Below are 22144 nucleotides of genomic sequence, written 5' to 3'. Positions count from 1 at the left end.
CCTACAGAGGAAACTCATCTCCTTACCCTATCTCTAAGACTGAGCCCTAAGGAGGAAACTCATCTCCTTACCCTATCTCTAAGGCTGAGCCCTACATAGGAAACTCATCTCCTTACCCTATCTCTAAGACTGAGCCCTACAGAGGAAACTCATCTCCTTACCCTATCTCTAAGGCTGAGTCCTACAGAGGAAACTCATCTCCTTACCCTATCTCTAAGACTGAGTCCTACAGAGGAAACTCATCTCCTTACCCTATCTCTAAGACTGAGTCCTACAGAGGAAACTCATCTCCTTACCCTATCTCTAAGGCTGAGCCCTAAGGAGGAAACTCATCTCCTTACCCTATCTCTAAGACTGAGCCCTAAGGAGGAAACTCATCTCCTTACCCTATCTCTAAGACTGAGCCCTAAGGAGGAAACTCATCTCCTTACCCTATCTCTAAGGCTGAGTCCTAAGGAGGAAACTCATCTCCTTACCCTATCTCTAAGGCTGAGTCCTACAGAGGAAACTCATCTCCTTACCCTATCTCTAAGGCTGAGCCCTAAGGAGGAAACTCATCTCCTTACCCTATCTCTAAGGCTGAGTCCTACAGAGGAAACTCATCTCCTTACCCTATCTCTAAGACTGAGTCCTAAGGAGGAAACTCATCTCCTTACCCTATCTCTAAGGCTGAGTCCTAAGGAGGAAACTCATCTCCTTACCCTATCTCTAAGGCTGAGCCCTACAGAGGAAACTCATCTCCTTACCCTATCTCTAAGACTGAGCCCTACAGAGGAAACTCATCTCCTTACCCTATCTCTAAGGCTGAGCCCTACGGAGGAACCTCATCTCCTTACCCTATCTCTAAGGCTGAGTCCTAAGGAGGAAACTCATCTCCTTACCCTATCTCTAAGGCTGAGTCCTAAGGAGGAAACTCATCTCCTTACCCTATCTCTAAGGATGAGTCCTAAGGAGGAAACTTATCTCCTTACCCTATCTCTAAGACTGAGCCCTAAGGAGGAAACTCATCTCCTTACTCTATCTCTAAGGCTGAGCCCTAAAGAGGAAACTCATCTCCTTACTCTATCTCTAAGGCTGAGCCCTAAGGAGGAAACTCATCTCCTTACCCTATCTCTAAGACTGAGTCCTAAGGAGGAAACTCATCTCCTTAAAGTTTAACAATATTTAATAGCGAAGATAACATTCATATAGCGTTCACGGCCGTGGGGCAAGAGAGGAAGAGCTCTCCACAGACGGACTCTGCTCCCATAGCGTCTCTCAGGATCCCGGAGCAGCAGCCAGACCGGGGCTGTCTCCAGACCTCCAATCCAGTAGAACCATCAGAACCAATGCTCGGCTATTAGTAAGGTTACGCAAATGAGTCCACACCTAAAGGTGAGTTCCATTGGCTAGTTCAAAGAAGAAGAAGGAAAGATTAGGGACAGGAAGTTCCCCTTCAGAATAAAACCTATTATCCTGCCTTCAGAATAAAAGCAACATCTCAGGTTTCAATCGGCATCCATTTCAACTATTGTCTAAACAATAAAACATCTTTCAATCTCATGCATCATACAGTCATTACATGTGTCATCAACAGAATAATAAAACAATGATCATCTCTTATGCTTTATAATACATTATTTCAGAATATTCCTCATAATATCCCAAATTAATTATCATATCTTTCTTTATGTATTAATTTAAAACATGAACTTTATTATTTACATGTGCAAGTGTATATAAAATCCACTACAACTCAACAATATATATATATACATATATATATACATATATATATACATATATATATATATATATATATATATATATATATATATATATACATATATATATGTATATATATATATATACATATATATATATATATATATATATATATATATATATATCTGGACACTAATTATTGGGCCACTTTGCTCACTAACAGCTCGGAGATCTTCAGATGGAGAACTTTAGGTCACGTTCTCCATCTTTGGAGCTCGACAGGCTGCTGCTCTGCATCATTGTTCACAAACTGTAAACGTTTCTGTGAGCTGATATGAAATGAGGCAAGTTGTGTCAACATGACAGTAACAAAATTGTTTATTTTCGGTTAAATAAGTGTCCGTTAAGTCACATGTATCGAGGACCAATAGGAACACAGTGGGGGCTGAGCCTTTGATTAAAGCCCCTGATGTGCGTCCAACAAAACTACATTGACATTTTTATTGTTATTAATACCTTGTTTACATCTTTTTACAGTTCAGGAAAATATATTAAGCAATTTACAATGAAATTTTTGGATGTATATTTTTTAATTCACTTCTAAATTTGCAATGAGCTAATTTTCCAAATGTAACTTTGCGTGTGTGATGTTGTGATGAATGAGGCTCAACAAGTTCAAACTGGAGTTCATTGGCTGAATGTTGAGCAACCACGTGTTTTCCTGTTCTTCCACTTCTACCAATGCCACACAGGCAAGCGTCCCGTCTTTCCCACGGGGCCGTGAACGCAGCAGCACTGGAGGGCGTGGCCAACCTGGCCAAACCAGGAAGGTGTTGCGGAATGGGCGATGTGAGGTGACACAGCTGCAGGTTCAGAGCCTCCACCCTGAAGCAGCAGACACGGTCGACCCTCCGCTCACCTGAACAGGTGAGAAAACCAGCAGAGAGAGAGAGAGAGAGAGAGAGAGAGAGAGTGTGTGTGTGTGTGTGTGTGTGTGTGTGTGTGTGTGTGTGTGTGTGTGTGTGTGTGTGTGTGTGTGTGTGTGTGTGTGTGTGTGTGTGTGTGTGTGTGTGTGTGTGTGTGTGTGTGTGTGTGTGTGTGTGTGTGTGTGTGTGTGTGTGTGTGTGTGTGTGTGTGTGTGTGTGTGTGTGTGTGTGTGTGTGTGTGTGTGTGTGTGTGTGTGTGTGTGTGTGTGTGTGTGTGTGTGTGTGTGTGTGTGTGTGTGTGTGTGTGTGTGTGTGTGTGTGTGTGTGTGTGTGTGTGTGTGTGTGAGAGTGTGAGAGAGTCAGTCAGTCACCTGACTGACTTAGCTTCATTTAAAGCTGCAGTGAGGAACTTCTACCTGTCTCAGTGTAGTCCTGATCCTATATGACCTAAATAAAGTCCTGGTCCTCTATAAACCTCCATCAGTAAACATCATGTCTGACCGACATCTCTCAGTGGAATGTCTGATTGACATCTCTCAGTGGATGTCTGACTGACATCTCTCAGTGGATGTCTGACTGACATCTCTCAGTGGATGTCCGCACACCACCTGAAAATTAACCCGGACAAGACTGAACTTCTCCTCCTTCCATTAAAAGTCTCTCCCACCCACGACCTGACTATCACCTTCACCAACTCAGTGCTGGCTCTGACTCCGACTGCCAGGAACCTCGGAGTGACACCTGTCTGTCAACTCTCCCTGACTGACAACATCACCACGACAACACGCTCCTGTAGGTACATGCTGTACAACATCAGGAGAATCCGACCTCTTCTCACTCAGAAGGCGGCACAGGTTCTGGTCCAGGTTCTGGTCCAGGTCCTGGTCCAGGTTCTGGTCATCTCACGTCTAGACTACTGTAACTCCTCCTTCAGGTCTACCTGCTAATGCCATTCGACCTCTACAGCTCATCCAGAATGCAGCTGCTCGACTGGTCTTCAACCTCCCGAAATTTACCCACAATCCTCTGCTCCTCCGAGACCTTCACTGGTTACCGGTGGCCAAAGCATCCGCTTCAAAACATTGGTACTTGGGTACCGTGCTGCGAACAGATCGGGTCCAGTCTACATCCAGGACATGGTCTAACCTTACACCCAGGACATGGTCTAACCTCACACCCAGGACATGGTCTAACCTCACACCCAGGACATGGTCTAACCTCACACCCAGGACATGGTCTAACCTCACACCCAGTACATGGTCTAACCTCACACCCCGGACATGGTCTAACCTCACACCCAGGACATGGTCTAACCTCACACCCAGTACATGGTCTAACCTCACACCCAGGACATGGTCTAACCTCACACCCAGGACATGGTCTAACCTCACACCCAGTACATGGTCTAACCTCACACCCAGGACATGGTCTAACCTCACACCCAGGACATGGTCTAACCTCACACCCAGGACATGGTCTAACCTCACACCCAGGACATGGTCTAACCTCACACCCAGTACATGGTCTAACCTCACACCCCGGACATGGTCTAACCTCACACCAGGACATGGTCTAACCTCACATCCAGGACATGGTCTAACCTCACACCCAGGACATGGTCTAACCTCACACCCCAGCTTGTTCACTTCACTCGGCTTCTGCCAATCAGCTTGTAGCTCCTTCACTTCGAGCTAAACACTCAACAAAGTCCCGACTGTTTGCTGTGCTGGCTCCTCATTGGTGGAACGAGCTCCCCATTGACATCAGGACAGGAAGTCTCTACAGACTAAAAACACATCTTAGTGACTACACCTTGAATAGGGAAGGTAGAGCCGTAGTAGCACTCTAGTAGCACTTAAATGTCTCTTACTGATAGCACTTTGTAGTTTAACGTTATTGAATAAATTGTACTTGCTTGATTCTTGTTGTTCTGAGTTTGGACTCATGGTTTAATGCACTTATTGTAAGTCACTTTGGATAAAAGCGTCAGCTAAATGACATGAAATGTAATGTAATGTAACACTAATGTCCTCTTTATTGATCTGTATTGATCTGCTACATGTAGCCCACCCTTAGTTATGAAGGAGCTGGTGTGACGGCTGCATGTCTGAGCGCGCTCACACTGCTCCTCCTTCAGACCAGTCTAACCAGTCTAACCAGTCCAACCAGTAACCGTTCAGACTTTCCTGCGGTGAGTCTTGAGGCCTTCGTGTTTACGCCACCGTTCATAACAGAATAATTATAGAAACACAAATGCTGATTTTCTCTTTGGATGGAAGAGAGAAGAAAGAAAACAGGAAGTGAAAATGTTTTAAGGAAGCAGACAAAGTTTAAAATATCTCACTGAAATATAACAAACTAAAGCGTGAAAGACTCACCAGGTGTATAGAACGTCCTTTAGATGACAGAAGGAGGTAGAGAGGAGGGGGGGCGGGGCATCAGCAGGGCCAATGGGAGGCCAGCTCACCAGCATCAGACACCTCCAGGTCCAATGGACCCTATGAGACGTGAAGTCACAACGACTCCGGGGAGGAAGCAGAGTTAATAAGGTGCAATGGAGAGATGTAGATTCATCCATAAGGAGAGAGAGAAGAGGAGATAGGTGCTCAGTGTATCCTAAAACATCCCCCAGCAGCCTATAAGCCTATAGTAGCATATCAAGGGGCTGGACCAGGGCAAACCTGATTCAGCCCTAACTATAAGCACTATTAAAGAGGAAAGTCTTAAGTCTATTCTTGAATGAGGTGACTGTGTCTGCCTCCCGGACTGAAAGTGGAAGCTGGTTCCATAAAAGAGGAGCTTGATAACTGAAGGCTCTGGCTCCCATCCTACTTTTTAGGACTCTAGGAACCACAAGTAGCCCCGCATTTAGTGAGCGCAGCTCTCTTGTGGGGCAATATGGTACTACAAGCTCCTTAAGATATGATGGTGCATCACCAATCAAGGCTTTGTAGGTGAGGAGAATAATTTTAAATGTGATTCTTGATTTTACAGGGAGCCAGTGCAGAGCAGCTAATACAGGAGTCATGTGATCTCTTTTCTTAGTTTTTGTGAGTACACAAGCTGCAGCATTCTGGATCAACTGGAGGGACTTAAGAGACTTATTAGAGCAGCCTGATAATAAGGAGTTGCAGTAATCTAGTCTGGAAGTAACAAACGCGTGAACCAGCTTTTCTGCATCTTTTTGAGACAAGATGTGCCTGATTTTTTAAATGTTACGTAGATGAAAAAATGCAGTCCTTGAGATTTGCTTAACGTGGGAGTTAATCATGAGATGGTGGAGACCAAAAACAGCTGAAGAAGAGAGAATTGAATGTGGCGAGAGGTGAAAGGTCTAAAGTTGACTCGTGGCCGATGTTCCTCTTTGCGTCCACCAGGAGGAGCAGCTCTCTAGTGGGGCAATATGGTACTACAAGCTCATTAAGATATGATGGTGCATCACCAATCAAGGCTTTGTAGGTGAGGAGAAGAATTTTAAATGTGATTCTTGATTTTACAGGGAGCCAGTGCAGAGCAGCTAATACAGGAGTCATGTGAAACACAGAGAAGCTAAAATAAACTTAAACGTTTACAACACGTTTCATTTTAAACCTTAATCTTTCTTACGCTGCACATACAAATACAACCTCAAGTATCAAACACCACAAACAGGTTCTCTAAACATTCACACATGAATACAGCCAACTTGTTCATTCTGCCATTGAACATGTGGTTAAAACAACAAACAAACAAACATTACATCAATAACAGGAACACAGGAAACTTAGTTTTTAATGAGTTTTGGACGTTTATTGCTGAACTCAGTCAAATGTTCCCATCGAGAGCAAAACGTTAAAGTCACGAAGAGGAACTTTCATGTTGCGTTGGACTAAAGTGGTAGTGTTGGTTATGGGCCCCCCTGTGGACTAAAGTGGTAGTGTTGGTTCTGGGGCCCCCTGTGGACTAAAGTGGTAGTGTTGGTTCTGGGGCCCCCTGTGGACTAAAGTGGTAGTGTTGGTTCTGGGGCCCCCTGTGGACTAAAGTGGTAGTGTTGGTTCTGGTGCCCCCTGTGGACTAAAGTGGTAGTGTTGGTTCTGGTGCCCCCTGTGGACTAAAGTGGTAGTGTTGGTTCTGGTGCCCCCTGTGGACTAAAGTGGTAGTGTTGGTTCTGGTGCCCCCTGTGGACTAAAGTGGTAGTGTTGGTTCTGGCGCCCCTTATAGACTAAAGTGGTAGTGTTGGTTCTGGCGCCCCCTGTGGACTAAAGTGGTAGTGTTGGTTCTGGTGCCCCCTGTGGACTAAAGTGGTAGTGTTGGTTCTGGTGCCCCCTGTGGACTAAAGTGGTAGTGTTGGTTCTGGCGCCCCCTGTGGACTAAAGTGGTAGTGTTGGTTCTGGCGCCCCCTGTGGACTAAAGTGGTAGTGTTGGTTCTGGTGCCCCCTGTGGACTAAAGTGGTAGTGTTGGTTCTGGTGCCCCCTGTGGACTAAAGTGGTAGTGTTGGTTCTGGTGCCCCCTGTGGACTAAAGTGGTAGTGTTGGTTCTGGTGCCCCCTGTGGACTAAAGTGGTAGTGTTGGTTCTGGTGCCCCCTGTGGACTAAAGTGGTAGTGTTGGTTCTGGTGCCCCCTGTGGACTAAAGTGGTAGTGTCTCTGAGCACCAGACTCCCTTTTGAAAACCTAATTTTACTGCAGCAGGGTCTGACGGTCTGCCCCTCTCAGTCCTGGTTCTGAAGGAGGTTCTGGTGAACCTGCATTGTGTCATCTGGTTTCGCCCGAATCTGACCCGGTGGCTCTAATTATGAGTTTTAAGAAGAACTCTATAGAGCACCAGGACTACACTGAGGTCATATAGGACCAGGACTACAGAGGTCTATAGAGGATCAGGACTACACTGAGGTGATATAGGACCAGGACTACAGAGGTCTATAGAGGACCAGGACTACACTGAGGTCATATAGGACCAGGACTACAGAGGTCTATAGAGGATCAGGACTACACTGAGGTGATATAGGACCAGGACTACAGAGGTCTATAGAGGACCAGGACTACACTGAGGTCATATAGGACCAGGACTACAGAGGTCTATAGAGGATCAGGACTACACTGAGGTGATATAGAGGACCAGGACTACACTGAGGTCATATACAGGACCAGGACTACACTGAGGTCATATAGAGGACCAGGACTACACTGAGGTCATATAGAGGACCAGGACTAGACTGAGGTCATATAGAGGACCAGGACTAGACTGAGGTCATATAGAGGACCAGGACTAGACTGAGGTCATATAGAGGACCAGGACTACACTGAGGTCATATAGAGGACCAGGACTAGACTGAGGTCATATAGAGGACCAGGACTACACTGAGGTCTATAGAGGACCAGGACTACACTGAGATCATATAGAGGACCAGGACTAGACTGAGGTCATATAGAGGACCAGGACTAGACTGAGGTCATATAGAGGACCAGGACTAGACTGAGGTCATATAGAGGACCAGGACTACACTGAGGTCTATAGAGGACCAGGACTAGACTGAGGTCTATAGAGGACCAGGACTACACTGAGGTCATATAGAGGACCAGGACTACACTGAGGTCATATAGAGGACCAGGACTAGACTGAGGTCATATAGAGGACCAGGACTAGACTGAGGTCATATAGAGGACCAGGACCACACTGAGGTCTATAGAGGACCAGGACTACACTGAGGTCATATAGAGGACCAGGACTACACTGAGGTCATATAGAGGACCAGGACTAGACTGAGGTCTATAGAGGACCAGGACTAGACTGAGGTCATATAGAGGACCAGGACTACACTGAGGTCTATAGAGGACCAGGACTAGACTGAGGTCTATAGAGGACCAGGACTACACTGAGGTCATATAGAGGACCAGGACTAGACTGAGGTCTATAGAGGACCAGGACTAGACTGAGGTCTATAGAGGACCAGGACTACACTGAGGTCATATAGAGGACCAGGACTACACTGAGGTCATATAGAGGACCAGGACTAGACTGAGGTCTATAGAGGACCAGGACTACACTGAGGTCATATAGAGGACCAGGACTACACTGAGGTCATATAGAGGACCAGGACTACACTGAGGTCATATAGAGGACCAGGACTAGACTGAGGTCATATAGAGGACCAGGACTACACTGAGGTCATATAGAGGACCAGGACTAGACTGAGGTCATATAGAGGACCAGGACCACACTGAGGTCTATAGAGGACCAGGACTACACTGAGGTCATATAGAGGACCAGGACTACACTGAGGTCATATAGAGGACCAGGACTAGACTGAGGTCTATAGAGGACCAGGACTACACTGAGGTCATATAGAGGACCAGGACTAGACTGAGGTCTATAGAGGACCAGGACTACACTGAGGTCATATAGAGGACCAGGACTACACTGAGGTCATATAGAGGACCAGGACTAGACTGAGGTCTATAGAGGACCAGGACTACACTGAGGTCATATAGAGGACCAGGACTACACTGAGGTCATATAGAGGACCAGGACTACACTGAGGTCATATAGAGGACCAGGACTACACTGAGGTCTATAGAGGACCAGGACTACACTGAGGTCTATAGAGGACCAGGACTACACTGAGGCCTATAGAGGACCAGGACTACACTGAGGTCTATAGAGGACCAGGACTACACTGAGACTGGTTCAGGACATGATAGAGTTCCTCACTGTCACCTTAAGTCAATTCAATGTGATTGATACTGAGTGACGCGTGTCTTGTCTCCACAGCTCCACCATGGGCCCTCTTCCTCCTCGTCCTCTTCCTCCTCGTCGTCCTCCTCCTCTTCCTCGTCTTCCTCCTCTTCCTCGTCTTCCTCCTCTTCCTCGTCTTCCTCCTCTTCCTCTGCTCCTCTCGGTCTTCAGTCTGTTGGTTCAAGTCACAGCTTCGGAGTTCAAGATCTGCGCCTACAATGTGGATCGATTTGACTCTGAGAAAGCATCGGACTCCAGAGCGCTGCACACTGTGACCCGGGTAGAGCTGCCTGTCTGTCTGCCTGTCTGTCTGTCTGCAGATTGTGTCTCGCTGTGACATCTGTCTGTCTACCTGTCTGTCTGCAGATTGTGTCTCGCTGTGACATCTGTCTGTCTGTCTGTCTGTCTGCAGATTGTGTCTCGCTGTGACATCTGTCTGTCTACCTGTCTGTCTGCAGATTGTGTCTCGCTGTGACATCTGTCTGTCTACCTGTCTGTCTGCAGATTGTGTCTCGCTGTGACATCTGTCTGTCTACCTGTCTGTCTGCAGATTGTGTCTCGCTGTGACATCTGTCTGTCTACCTGTCTGTCTACAGATTGTGTCTCGCTGTGACATCTGTCTGTCTACCTGTCTGTCTACAGATTGTGTCTCGCTGTGACATCTGTCTGTCTACCTGTCTGTCTGCAGATTGTGTCTCGCTGTGACATCTGTCTGTCTACCTGTCTGTCTGCAGATTGTGTCTCGCTGTGACATCTGTCTGTCTGCCTGTCTGTCTACAGATTGTGTCTCGCTGTGACATCTGTCTGTCTGCCTGTCTGTCTGCAGATTGTGTCTCGCTGTGACATCTGTCTGTCTGCCTGTCTGTCTGCAGATTGTGTCTCGCTGTGACATCTGTCTGTCTGCCTGTCTGTCTGCAGATTGTGTCTCGCTGTGACATCTGTCTGTCTGCCTGTCTGTCTGCAGATTGTGTCTCGCTGTGACATCTGTCTGTCTGCCTGTCTGTCTGCAGATTGTGTCTCGCTGTGACATCTGTCTGTCTACCTGTCTGTCTGCAGATTGTGTCTCGCTGTGACATCTGTCTGTCTACCTGTCTGTCTGCAGATTGTGTCTCGCTGTGACATCTGTCTGTCTGCCTGTCTGTCTGCAGATTGTGTCTCGCTGTGACATCTGTCTGTCTGCCTGTCTGTCTGCAGATTGTGTCTCGCTGTGACATCTGTCTGTCTACCTGTCTGTCTGCAGATTGTGTCTCGCTGTGACATCTGTCTGTCTGCCTGTCTGTCTGCAGATTGTGTCTCGCTGTGACATCTGTCTGTCTGCCTGTCTGTCTGCAGATTGTGTCTCGCTGTGACATCTGTCTGTCTGCCTGTCTGTCTGCAGATTGTGTCTCGCTGTGACATCTGTCTGTCTGCCTGTCTGTCTACAGATTGTGTCTCGCTGTGACATCTGTCTGTCTGCCTGTCTGTCTGCAGATTGTGTCTCGCTGTGACATCTGTCTGTGCCTGTCTGTCTGCAGATTGTGTCTCGCTGTGACATCTGTCTGTCTGCCTGTCTGTCTGCAGATTGTGTCTCGCTGTGACATCTGTCTGTCTACCTGTCTGTCTGCAGATTGTGTCTCGCTGTGACATCTGTCTGTCTACCTGTCTGTCTACAGATTGTGTCTCGCTGTGACATCTGTCTGTCTGCCTGTCTGTCTGCAGATTGTGTCTCGCTGTGACATCTGTCTGTCTGCCTGTCTGTCTGCAGATTGTGTCTCGCTGTGACATCTGTCTGTCTACCTGTCTGTCTGCAGATTGTGTCTCGCTGTGACATCTGTCTGTCTACCTGTCTGTCTGCAGATTGTGTCTCGCTGTGACATCTGTCTGTCTACCTGTCTGTCTACAGATTGTGTCTCGCTGTGACATCTGTCTGCCTGTCTGTCTGCAGATTGTGTCTCGCTGTGACATCTGTCTGTCTGCCTGTCTGTCTGCAGATTGTGTCTCGCTGTGACATCTGTCTGTCTGCCTGTCTGTCTGCAGATTGTGTCTCGCTGTGACATCTGTCTGTCTGCCTGTCTGTCTGCAGATTGTGTCTCGCTGTGACATCTGTCTGTCTACCTGTCTGTCTACAGATTGTGTCTCGCTGTGACATCTGTCTGTCTGCCTGTCTGTCTGCAGATTGTGTCTCGCTGTGACATCTGTCTGTGCCTGTCTGTCTGCAGATTGTGTCTCGCTGTGACATCTGTCTGTCTACCTGTCTGTCTACAGATTGTGTCTCGCTGTGACATCTGTCTGTCTGCCTGTCTGTCTGCAGATTGTGTCTCGCTGTGACATCTGTCTGTGCCTGTCTGTCTGCAGATTGTGTCTCGCTGTGACATCTGTCTGTGCCTGTCTGTCTGCAGATTGTGTCTCGCTGTGACATCTGTCTGTCTACCTGTCTGTCTGCAGATTGTGTCTCGCTGTGACATCTGTCTGTCTACCTGTCTGTCTACAGATTGTGTCTCGCTGTGACATCTGTCTGTCTGCCTGTCTGTCTGCAGATTGTGTCTCGCTGTGACATCTGTCTGTCTGCCTGTCTGTCTGCAGATTGTGTCTCGCTGTGACATCTGTCTGTCTACCTGTCTGTCTGCAGATTGTGTCTCGCTGTGACATCTGTCTGTCTACCTGTCTGTCTGCAGATTGTGTCTCGCTGTGACATCTGTCTGTCTACCTGTCTGTCTACAGATTGTGTCTCGCTGTGACATCTGTCTACCTGTCTGTCTGCAGATTGTGTCTCGCTGTGACATCTGTCTGTCTACCTGTCTGTCTACAGATTGTGTCTCGCTGTGACATCTGTCTGTCTGCCTGTCTGTCTGCAGATTGTGTCTCGCTGTGACATCTGTCTGTCTGCCTGTCTGTCTGCAGATTGTGTCTCGCTGTGACATCTGTCTGTCTACCTGTCTGTCTGCAGATTGTGTCTCGCTGTGACATCTGTCTGTCTACCTGTCTGTCTGCAGATTGTGTCTCGCTGTGACATCTGTCTGTCTACCTGTCTGTCTACAGATTGTGTCTCGCTGTGACATCTGTCTGCCTGTCTGTCTGCAGATTGTGTCTCGCTGTGACATCTGTCTGTCTGCCTGTCTGTCTGCAGATTGTGTCTCGCTGTGACATCTGTCTGTCTGCCTGTCTGTCTGCAGATTGTGTCTCGCTGTGACATCTGTCTGTCTGCCTGTCTGTCTGCAGATTGTGTCTCGCTGTGACATCTGTCTGTCTGCCTGTCTGTCTGCAGATTGTGTCTCGCTGTGACATCTGTCTCCTGCAGAACGTGGTGGATTCTGGAGCCGTCGCCACTTTGCTGGTTTCTCTCAACAGGTAGAGATCAAATGACTGAAGCAGGTCACACTCACAAACTGCTGCTTCACTCAACATATGTTAGTCTGTAGGTTTGTCTGGAGGTCTGTAAATCAGGTAGTCTGTACTCTTGTGGTCTGTAAATGTGGTGGTCTGTAGTTCTGGAGGCCTCCTAGAATTCATCTTTTTATTAGATTGTGTAACAACTTGTTATTCAACTTCATTTTACTAAAATGCACGGCCTTTTAAAAGTAGTTGTTCTTAGTTGATAGTTCATATTCATAATGATTCATTTATTAACCATCTAGTAAGTAATGACTTACACCTCATTAACCTTTTTTTTTAAAGTGTGCTTCATTAATTAAAGTCAGTGGTTTCAGTAATTAGCAGATTTTCAAAAATCAGTATAATTTCAGCTTGTAGCAGATATTGGACATTTTATCAATATAATGAGCCAGAAAATATTGTAGGAGTTTGGTTTTAGATGTTTGAAACTGGGTTCAGAGATCATATGAAAGTAGTAAATCTAATGCTTCTTTATTCATGTTTGACTACTTGAACGCTGACTAAACTGAAGGGGTTAAAACTACAGTAATAATCAGACAGTAATACTAAAACTGCTGTATTAATACAATATGGTGATCATTGTCTGTCTGCCTCCAACAGGGAAAGTGACAGGTACAGTGGATTTTATGAGCATGTTTAACATCATCTAATCATTATTAATCATCTCAGACATCTTTATCTTCACTAACCATAATGCCTGTAAATAGAGTGCTGCAGGAATGACGTATTCTTATGAGTTTCTGCCACTGAGATAATCTTTACAAATAAACACCGCTTTTATGATTTTTGATGCGCGAATAGAAGCTTCAGAAGTAAAAAGACAAACTAGACACACGGTCCCATTTAGGACCTCTTGGCGTGGCTTGGGGGGCGCTAGACGTCAAACTATGACCGGTTGCAGTTTTAAACGAGGTTAAGATTGTGAAATGAATACAAAACTACTGTTGTATGTTTTGGGAAAGATTGTGTTATTCAAGAGCAGAAGTACAAACACAACGAGGCCGTAAAGGTGGATTAGTAAGGAGATGAGTGTAATGTCCTAAACAACCTCATTTAGCCACTTTTAAGAGACTTAAAAGCTTTAAGGGTATTTACTTTTACATCTAACAATAACTTTTGTATATCTCTTAAGCATTGTTGAGGACAAACTTATTTTAGTCGTCCAACCAAGAACCCATCGACTTGGAGACGAGGGAGCCAGAAGGCCATAAAAGCTGACTCATGTCAGGGTTTTAAGACTCCTTTCTGCAGCACTCTATAGGTAACACTTTATTTTGGTGACTCACTGTTACAGTAACGAGTCAACTGAGCAAATTAACCAAAATAAAGCGTTTCACCTAATTAAAAAAGGGTTCAATTGGGATTTTTAATTAGAATAATGCATCTAATTGTGCCATGATTGAGCCAACACTATACAGACCTTTTAATTCATTTATTTGACTATTCTAGAAATACCACTAACCCATTACATTAATACAGGTATTTGTAACATCTCAGAGAGGTTAAAAGGTTATATTCTGTAAAGCAAGACATCTTGTGTCTTCACAGAGAACATTTAGCTCTTTCTTTCAATCAGATGTTCATATTCCAAAGCTGGGAACAGAAACATAGATTTGAGTGTCGTTGGCAAAACATTGAAAATGCTTGTCATATTTCTTGAGGCTGTTTCTTGCCGCATCTACATATTGAAAGGTAGTGGACCGAGTACAAAGCCTTGAGGGACTCCACATCCAGGAAAGGCTGAACTCAATTAATATAATCAAGTAACAAACTTATGGTGAATGCATTTTGGTTAGTGATCAAATGTAAACCTGGACTGAGGTGGATCAAAAAGACTTTTCTTACATTTTACAGTAGGAATGGTGGGAAGATTAGAAAGTGTCCTACATTTGTTTGATGCTTGTGGATAAACAGTTAAAAATAAGGTATTAAAAGAAGTTAGAAATATTGAGGATGAGTCACTGTCACTCATGAATATATGTACTTTTACTTGAGTATATCAATGGAAGTAATCTTCTACTGGAGTTATATTTAAACACTTCCATTTGTTTCTTTTTGTCTGACAAGTACTCATTCTACTATACCATACTCCTAATTTAAAAAATGTTTTCATAATGGTGGATCACATGTACACCATTTTTTGTCTCCACCTTTAGAAATGTCCTAATTTAACCCCAATTGCATGACTGGGACAAGGTTTGCTTTGCTTAGTGGGAAGCTGCTTTCTTTCTGGAGATGTCTAACATTGAGCAATCTAGTTGTCTCTGTTTGATTTGTTGGGCTATCATTTATTAATTAATTTATTACTATCTCTGGTGGCTGGTGTGGTCTGCTCATAGAATGTAGCTAGCTGGCTACGCTAATGGAAACGTGGGATTTGCAAGCACTCGTTACCGAACAAGTGCTTGCCCATTGGTGCCCATTGGTGCCCATTGGTGCCCATTGGTGCCCCTGGGACCATTCTGGAGGTAAAAGTTATTAATCAACATGGGATTAAAAGCATGAGTCTTGCATATGCAGAGGTTGTTGTGCATGTGTGGATCTGTGGGAAACGTCTTGTCAAATTGGTCATTTTAACGGACAATATGCAAAAGCTAATGATTGGAGTTAACTGCGGGCTTTCCCAGTGGTGGAAGAAGTACTCTGATAAAACTAATTAGTCATGGTTCAGTAAAATGTCCCCTGTGATTGATATCCGATTGTTTGGCACAATATTAGATGGTTAATACTGAAGCATCAATGTTACTGTTGTAGCCGCTCCAGTTTGAAACACCTACAGTCAGATAGTTTAGTCCAGTTGGTCCCAACCCGAGGGTCGTGAGATGATGATGATGATGATGATAAGAAAAACAAAAGTATGAAATATTGATTATGAAAAATAAATGTTTCTTTGGAGGAACATCTAAGAGTACTGACTCGACAAGAAGCAATAGTGTTATTGATTATTACAGGCATTTTTTTGAAGGTCACAAGCTAAAAAAGAAAGTAACCACCTTTTAAACAATGTGTTGTATTTAGTAATTCTATCAATTCGTATGTAAAATCTTTACCTTGAAAGTTACTACAAGCTGTGAGACAAATGTAGTGCAGTAAAAAGTACAACAATAGAGACCGTGGTTACTGTCCAGCTAGGAGACGTTAACTCTGGTGTTGTTCTCTAACCGGGGAAAGCTACGTCATCCTTAAATATTAAATGATGAATCAGGATTTTGGTTTTGGTCTTATCAACAAAAGTTTGAATAGTTTTTGGACTGCAGTGTCCACACATACACACAATAATACCTGTATCTGGGGGTATCTAAGTTTTATTCCTTATGGTTTCATTTCAGGTTTTGTTTTTTGAGTGTAAATCATTGAACTAAACAGAAAAGGCCTAAAAAGATCAAAACTTCCTCTTTTTAAATGCTGACTTTCTGCTTTATTTCAGTAATGAAGTTTCTCCTTGTCTATGTTGTGTTGAGGTATGACAACTACAGCTACCAGTCCGTGTCCAGTAAGAGTCTGGGAAACTCTCCCGAGGACATGCAGCAGTACGTTTTCATCTACAGGTAGGACCCGGTGCTATTCCTGGAGGAGAAACACACCTGTACACATCTGGATAATCCCCTAGTCTGTGAGATGAATTACAAAACTAGAATGACAATCAATGAAAATACGTCATATCTGAGTTAAATACAAAAAGAATGGATATAAATGTAGATAGGATCATCAGTGAATAAACAAGTGACATTTCTCCATTTTGGATTAAGCAGCAGTCCTCTTCCCCTCTTCCCCTCTTCCTCTCTTCCCCTCTTCCTCTCTTCTTCCTCTTTCCAAACAGGGTGGAGAACGTGAACGTGACGGGGCAGCATCAGTACCAGCAGAAGAAGTCCTTCGTCAGACAGCCGTTCGCCGTTCAGTTCCAAAGCAAGAAAACTGGTCAGTCGACACAAAACAGCACACATTGTTCAGTGAAACAAGCTCATTGAGTTCAGGAGGTCAGGAGGTTCAGGAGGTCAGGAGGGTCAGGAGGTTCAGGAGTTCAGGAGGTCAGGAGGTTCAGGAGGTTCAGGAGGTTCAGGAGGTTCAGGAGGTTCAGGAGGTTCAGGAGGGTCAGGAGGTCAGGAGGTTCAGGAGGTTCAGGAGGTTCAGGAGGTTCAGGAGGTTCAGGAGGGTCAGGAGGGTCAGGAGGTTCAGGAGTTCAGGAGGTCAGGAGGTTCAGGAGGTTCAGGAGGTTCAGGAGGGTCAGGAGTTCAGGAGTTCAGGAGGTTCGGAGGTTCAGGAGTTCAGGAGGTTCGGAGGTTCAGGAGGTTCAGGAGTTCAGGAGGTTCGGAGGTTCAGGAGGTTCAGGAGTTCAGGAGTTCAGGAGGTTCAGGAGGTTCAGGAGGTCAGGAGGTTCAGGAGGTCAGGAGGGTCAGGAGGTTCAGGAGTTCAGGAGGTTCAGGAGTTCAGGAGGTTTGGAGGTTCAGGAGTTCAGGAGGTTCAGGAGGTTCAGGAGTTCAGGAGGTTTGGAGGTTCAGGAGGTTCAGAGGTTCAGGAGTTCAGGAGGTTCAGGAGTTCAGGAGGTTCAGGAGTTCAGGAGGTTCGGAGGTTCAGGAGGTTCAGAGGTTCAGGAGTTCAGGAGGTTCAGGAGGTTCAGGAGGTTCAGGAATTAGAAGAACCTACAGAAACGCCTCGTTTGTATCACGCAACCCAATAATGTACACGAGAGTTCGTAAACTTCTGCCACAAAGCTTGATTGTGTCCAGTCAGATGTGCGAGGACGACTTTCTAAATCTGAATGGTCTTTGATGCCTTCGTCTTGGAGAAAGTCTATTTTCTCATAGATGTTATGTAGTTTAGCAGATGGAGAAGAAAACGCTGTTCAATGGTTGAACCAGATAAGGACCCTCTGAAAAACAGCTTCATGAGAAGAGAAGAAACTGGAAGCTTGGATCTAAACAGGAACAGCTTCCTATTTCACGACGAATGCAGCTGGAATTAACTGGCAACGTGAAATATTCAATAATGAAACTAATTCAACATCAAGTGCTTTTATTTTGGGGGCCAAATATTTTGTGGGAAAGAAGACAAACATGAAATAACTTTCCTTCCTTTGTTCCTTCCTCCTGTCCGGCAGCAATCAAGAGCTTTATTCTGGTTCCTCTGCATTCTGATCCCAGTCAGGCCGTCCAGGAGATCGACCGGCTCTACGACGTCTTTCAAGAAGTCAGCCAGAAATGGAACAACACGGTGAGGCAATGGAATCTGAAATAAAGATGTCCGCTCTCTGACTGAATATGAAGGAAAGTTACGTCTGCTTTACGTCAGTGATGGTGCAGACGTTAGCTGTAGCTGTTAGCTAGAAACAAGCACCAGCTTGGACATTAAAAAAAATCGACGTTGACTTACTTGGCATATTAGTAGCAACACGACTTCTGTACTTATCTAAACCTAACTGAGTAGTTTAGTTATCTAAACCTAACTAGTAGTTTATTATCTAAACCTAACTGAGTAGTTTAGTTGTCTAAACCTAACTAGTAGTTTATTATCTACACCTAACTAGTAGTTTGTCTAAACCTAACTAGTAGTTTATTGTCTAAACCTAGCTAGTAGTTTATTGTCTAAACCTAACTAGTAGTTTATTATCTACACCTAACTAGTAGTTTATTGTCTAAGCCTAACTAGTAGTTTATTGTCCAAGCCTAACTAGTAGTTTAGTTATCTAAACCTTTTAGTTATCTAAACCTAACTGAGTAGTTTATTGTCTAAATCTAACTAGTAGTTTATTGTCTAAACCTAACTAGTAGTTTATTATCTAAACCTAACTAGTAGTTTATTGTCTAAACCTAACTAGTAGTTTATTGTCTAAACCTAACTGGTAGTTTATTGTCTAAACCTAACTAGTGGTTTATTGTCTAAACCTAACTAGTAGTTTATTGTCTAAACCTAACTAGTAGTTTATTGTCCAAACCTAACTAGTAGTGTATTGTCTAAACCTGACTAGTAGTTTATTGTCTAAACCTAACTAGTAGTTTATTGTCTAAACCTAACTAGTAGTTTATTGTCTAAACCTAACTAGTAGTTTATTGTCTAAACCTAACTAGTAGTTTATTGTCTAAACCTAACTAGTAGTTTATTGTCTAAACCTAACTAGTAGTTTATTGTCTAAACCTAACTAGTAGTGTATTGTCTAAACCTAACTAGTAGTTTATTGTCTAAACCTGGTAGTTTAGTTGATCACATGCTGTCTGTGTGTTTAGAACGTGATGTTTCTGGGAGATTTCCACGCCAGCTGTGCTTACGTGACTCGAGCAGACAAGAAACACATCCGACTGTTCAGCAAGCCGTCTTTCTATTGGCTGATCAGAGACAAGGTGGACACCACCATCTCCACCGACACCAACTGTGCTTTTGACAGGTGTGTGTGTGTGTGTGTGTGTGTGTGTGTGTGTGTGTGTGTGTGTGTGTGTGTGTGTGTGTGTGTGTGTGTGTGTGTGTGTGTGTGTGTGTGTGTGTGTGTGTGTGTGTGTGTGTGTGTGTGTGTGTGTGTGTGTGTGTGTGTGTGTGTGTGTGTGTGAGAAACGGACCAATGAAGATTTCCTTGTGAATGTTTGATATGATTGATGTTTTTCACTGTAACTACGTTGTTTCAGGATCGTGGTTCATGGGAAACCGTTCCTGAAGGCCATCAGGCCGTTCTCTGCCAAAGTCTTCGACTATGTCAAAGAATTCAAACTACCCACGAGCAAGGTCTGTCTGCCTGTCTGCCTGCCTGTCTGTCTCTCTGTCTGCCTGCATGCTTGTCTACATCGTTGTGGCTCTGTCATTCTTACATAACGTCCACTGCGAATAACCAACAAGAAAACATAAAATACTGGACTGCGAGTTTTGAAGGTCGAGGCTTTTATTGTGAAAGATTGGAGTGGATCTGGTCTGCGAAAAGAGTAATAAAGCTTTCTGTACATGTAGATGCTGCTCAACCTGTTCCTCACAACCTCATCCATTAATATCTTTATTAGCGGTGCGAAAGTTTAGAAAAAACAAGCCTCTTGTTTGTGGCATAATTTACGATAATAACAAGACTTTGATCAAAAAAAGACAAATAATTGTAGCATAAAACAGCAACCCGTATGAAGCCTCTGCCTGCAAATCGGTGGATGTTTTCCACCAATCACAGAGCGTTTGGCCAGCGACTCCAGTTTAGATTGATCTTGGACGTTGAGTGAAATGAACTCCATGGAGCCACCACTGAGCGGCTGCAGCTGCGTCTGTTCTGCTCTGAAGTTCACGCTTATTTCCAGCAACCTAAAGACGGCGTTAAAAACAACCGCATTTAAAATACATGTTGGGAAATCAGACCGAATTCCAACCGAAGGTCTGAGAGCCAGATCGCTGATCGTTCAGGCCGCTTATCGGACGCCGTGACCTCAAACTGCTCGCCGGACGTCTTTTTGACCAATCCAACAGGCTTTTATTGTGAAAGGTCATCTTGGCCTCCAATTGTTGTGCAAAGTGCACGTCCTGTAGGAGCAGGTGGATGGAGACGTGTCTGTGGTCTTGACTCTGTGCTCGGTTGCTTCTGTCTGCTGCAGGCGCTGGAGGTGAGCCAAAACTTACCTGTGGAGGTGACGCTAGCGAGCTCCGCCCTTCTCCTTCAGGCCACGCCCCTCCTCATACTCATCAGTGCCTCAGCGATCGTCCAGTCCTTCCTGTCCGCTCTGTGATCGACTGGTTTCTGTCAACATGATTCAGAGTAACTGTCCAACAGACTCGCCTCACCTGGATTATTGATATGTGACCAAGCCAACAGATAATATGAGACATAACTTCCTTTTTTTCATGCCTTTTATTATCTCTTCATTTTATAAAGGTCATTTAAGCTCATGTTTATTTTCTAATCCCGATTCATTTACATCGTTGTCTCAGATACCAAACCAGTATCTGGTGATATCACATCCTGTTATGATCACAATATTATGAACAATAGCAGTAAAGATGATGTATAAACGGCACTGATAACAAACATCAGATTAATATTCAAATATTCATAGTAAAACCTCCTGCTGGTGCCTTTTTAGAAGACGCTAAATACTAATCATTTTTTATTTTAATGGTTTAAAAGGATTTCATATTTTTTATAATTCCTCAATTATTGTAAATATTGTACAATTAATTTGAATATCACATTATGTGACTGTTTGGCTTTTCTAGCAGGTGAACCAGTAAAATGTTATTTTCTCGTTGTTTGTTCCACTTGTACAGAAACTGATGTAAATATTGTTAGTATGTCAGGAAATTGTAAAATGTTTGTTTTGTGCATTTTTAATAAAGTTTTTTTATGTTAAAACACAGAAGATGTTGTTATTGCCTGTCGACTTTTAACTCGGAACTCTTCATATCACAGATTAATTATTGCTGAAGAACACACATTCACCTGCAGGCGGCAGCATCGAGCCAAACGCATGAATGTTTATTAAATCACTAAATGTCAACAGTGTAAAACTGTTTTATACATTTGATTATAAAAAATAAACAGCTTCTACTTCATACAGATTTACCTCCTATGCTCATCACAACCGTACAGAAATATTAATAAAACAGATCAATAAGCTTAAATAATAATAATACATTTTATTTATCTGTCTTTTTAAGGCACGTTACATGGTTAAATCAAACAATGGAAGCAACAACAAAAGTTTCAAGGCCAAATATATTTAAGACAGCTAATAAAAGAATCTAAGATAGAAATATTAATAAAACAGATCCATAAGTGTTCTCAACACCACTTCCGTACTTAGTTTAGTTGTCTAAACCTAACTGAGTAGTTTAGTTTAAACCTAACTAGTAGTTTAGTAGTTTAAACCTAACTGAGTAGTTTAGTTTAAACCTAACTAGTAGTTTAGTTGTCTAAACCTAACTGAGTAATTTAGTTGTTTAAACCTAACTGAGTAGTTTAGTTGTCTAAACCTAACTAGTAGTTTAGTTGTTTAAACCTGAGTAGTTTAGTTGTTTAAACCTAACTGAGTAGTTTAAACCTAACTAGTAGTTTAGTTGTTTAAACCTAACTGAGTAGTTTAGTTAATTAAACCTAACTAGTAGTTTAGTTGTTTAAACCTAACTGAGTAGTTTATTTGTCTAAACCTGAGTAGTTTAGTTGTTTAAACCTAACTGAGTAGTTTAGTTGTTTAAACCTAACTAAATCTGTGTAGCTCCGCCCCTGTCAGAACGCACCACCTCATAGTCGACATCCCCCACTCGCCGTCTGACTACAAAGGAGTTTAGAGCTGGAAGAAGGAAGCAATACAAGTACCTTCTCTCCCGGTGTGAATTGTCTCAAAAGGAGTTTTGCTCGCAGGTCCAGGACCTACCAGATCTCACATTTACTGGTGCTCGGATCCTCCTCCCAGTTTTCCTTAATGAGGTCGAGCACCCTCCGCGGAGTCCTGCCGAACAACAGTTCAAAGGGA

General features: G+C 43.9%; 1 protein-coding gene across 2 annotated transcripts; it reads left to right on the top strand.

Moving 5' to 3' along the window:
* Positions 1-2158: 2158 nt before the first annotated feature.
* Positions 2159-21026, top strand: LOC117733059 (deoxyribonuclease-1-like). 2 transcript variants are annotated; one of them, XM_034536398.1, is made up of 10 exons: positions 2159-2631; positions 9381-9624; positions 12589-12671; positions 13317-13328; positions 16178-16264; positions 16537-16634; positions 17815-17927; positions 18938-19095; positions 19331-19427; positions 20270-21026. In XM_034536398.1, the coding sequence occupies exons 2-10, from the start codon at positions 9388-9390 to the stop codon at positions 20399-20401; spliced, it is 1017 nt and encodes a 338-aa protein (XP_034392289.1). In that variant the 5' UTR covers positions 2159-2631; positions 9381-9387; the 3' UTR covers positions 20402-21026. The 2 variants fall into 2 exon arrangements, with proteins under 2 accessions (XP_034392289.1, XP_034392290.1); XM_034536399.1 differs by lacking the exon at positions 13317-13328.
* The last annotated feature ends 1118 nt before the right edge of the window (positions 21027-22144 follow it).

Source organism: Cyclopterus lumpus, chromosome 7, assembly GCF_009769545.1.
Source record: "Cyclopterus lumpus isolate fCycLum1 chromosome 7, fCycLum1.pri, whole genome shotgun sequence".
NCBI lineage: Eukaryota > Metazoa > Chordata > Actinopteri > Perciformes > Cyclopteridae > Cyclopterus > Cyclopterus lumpus.
This window is presented reverse-complemented; position numbering and strand designations above follow the sequence as displayed.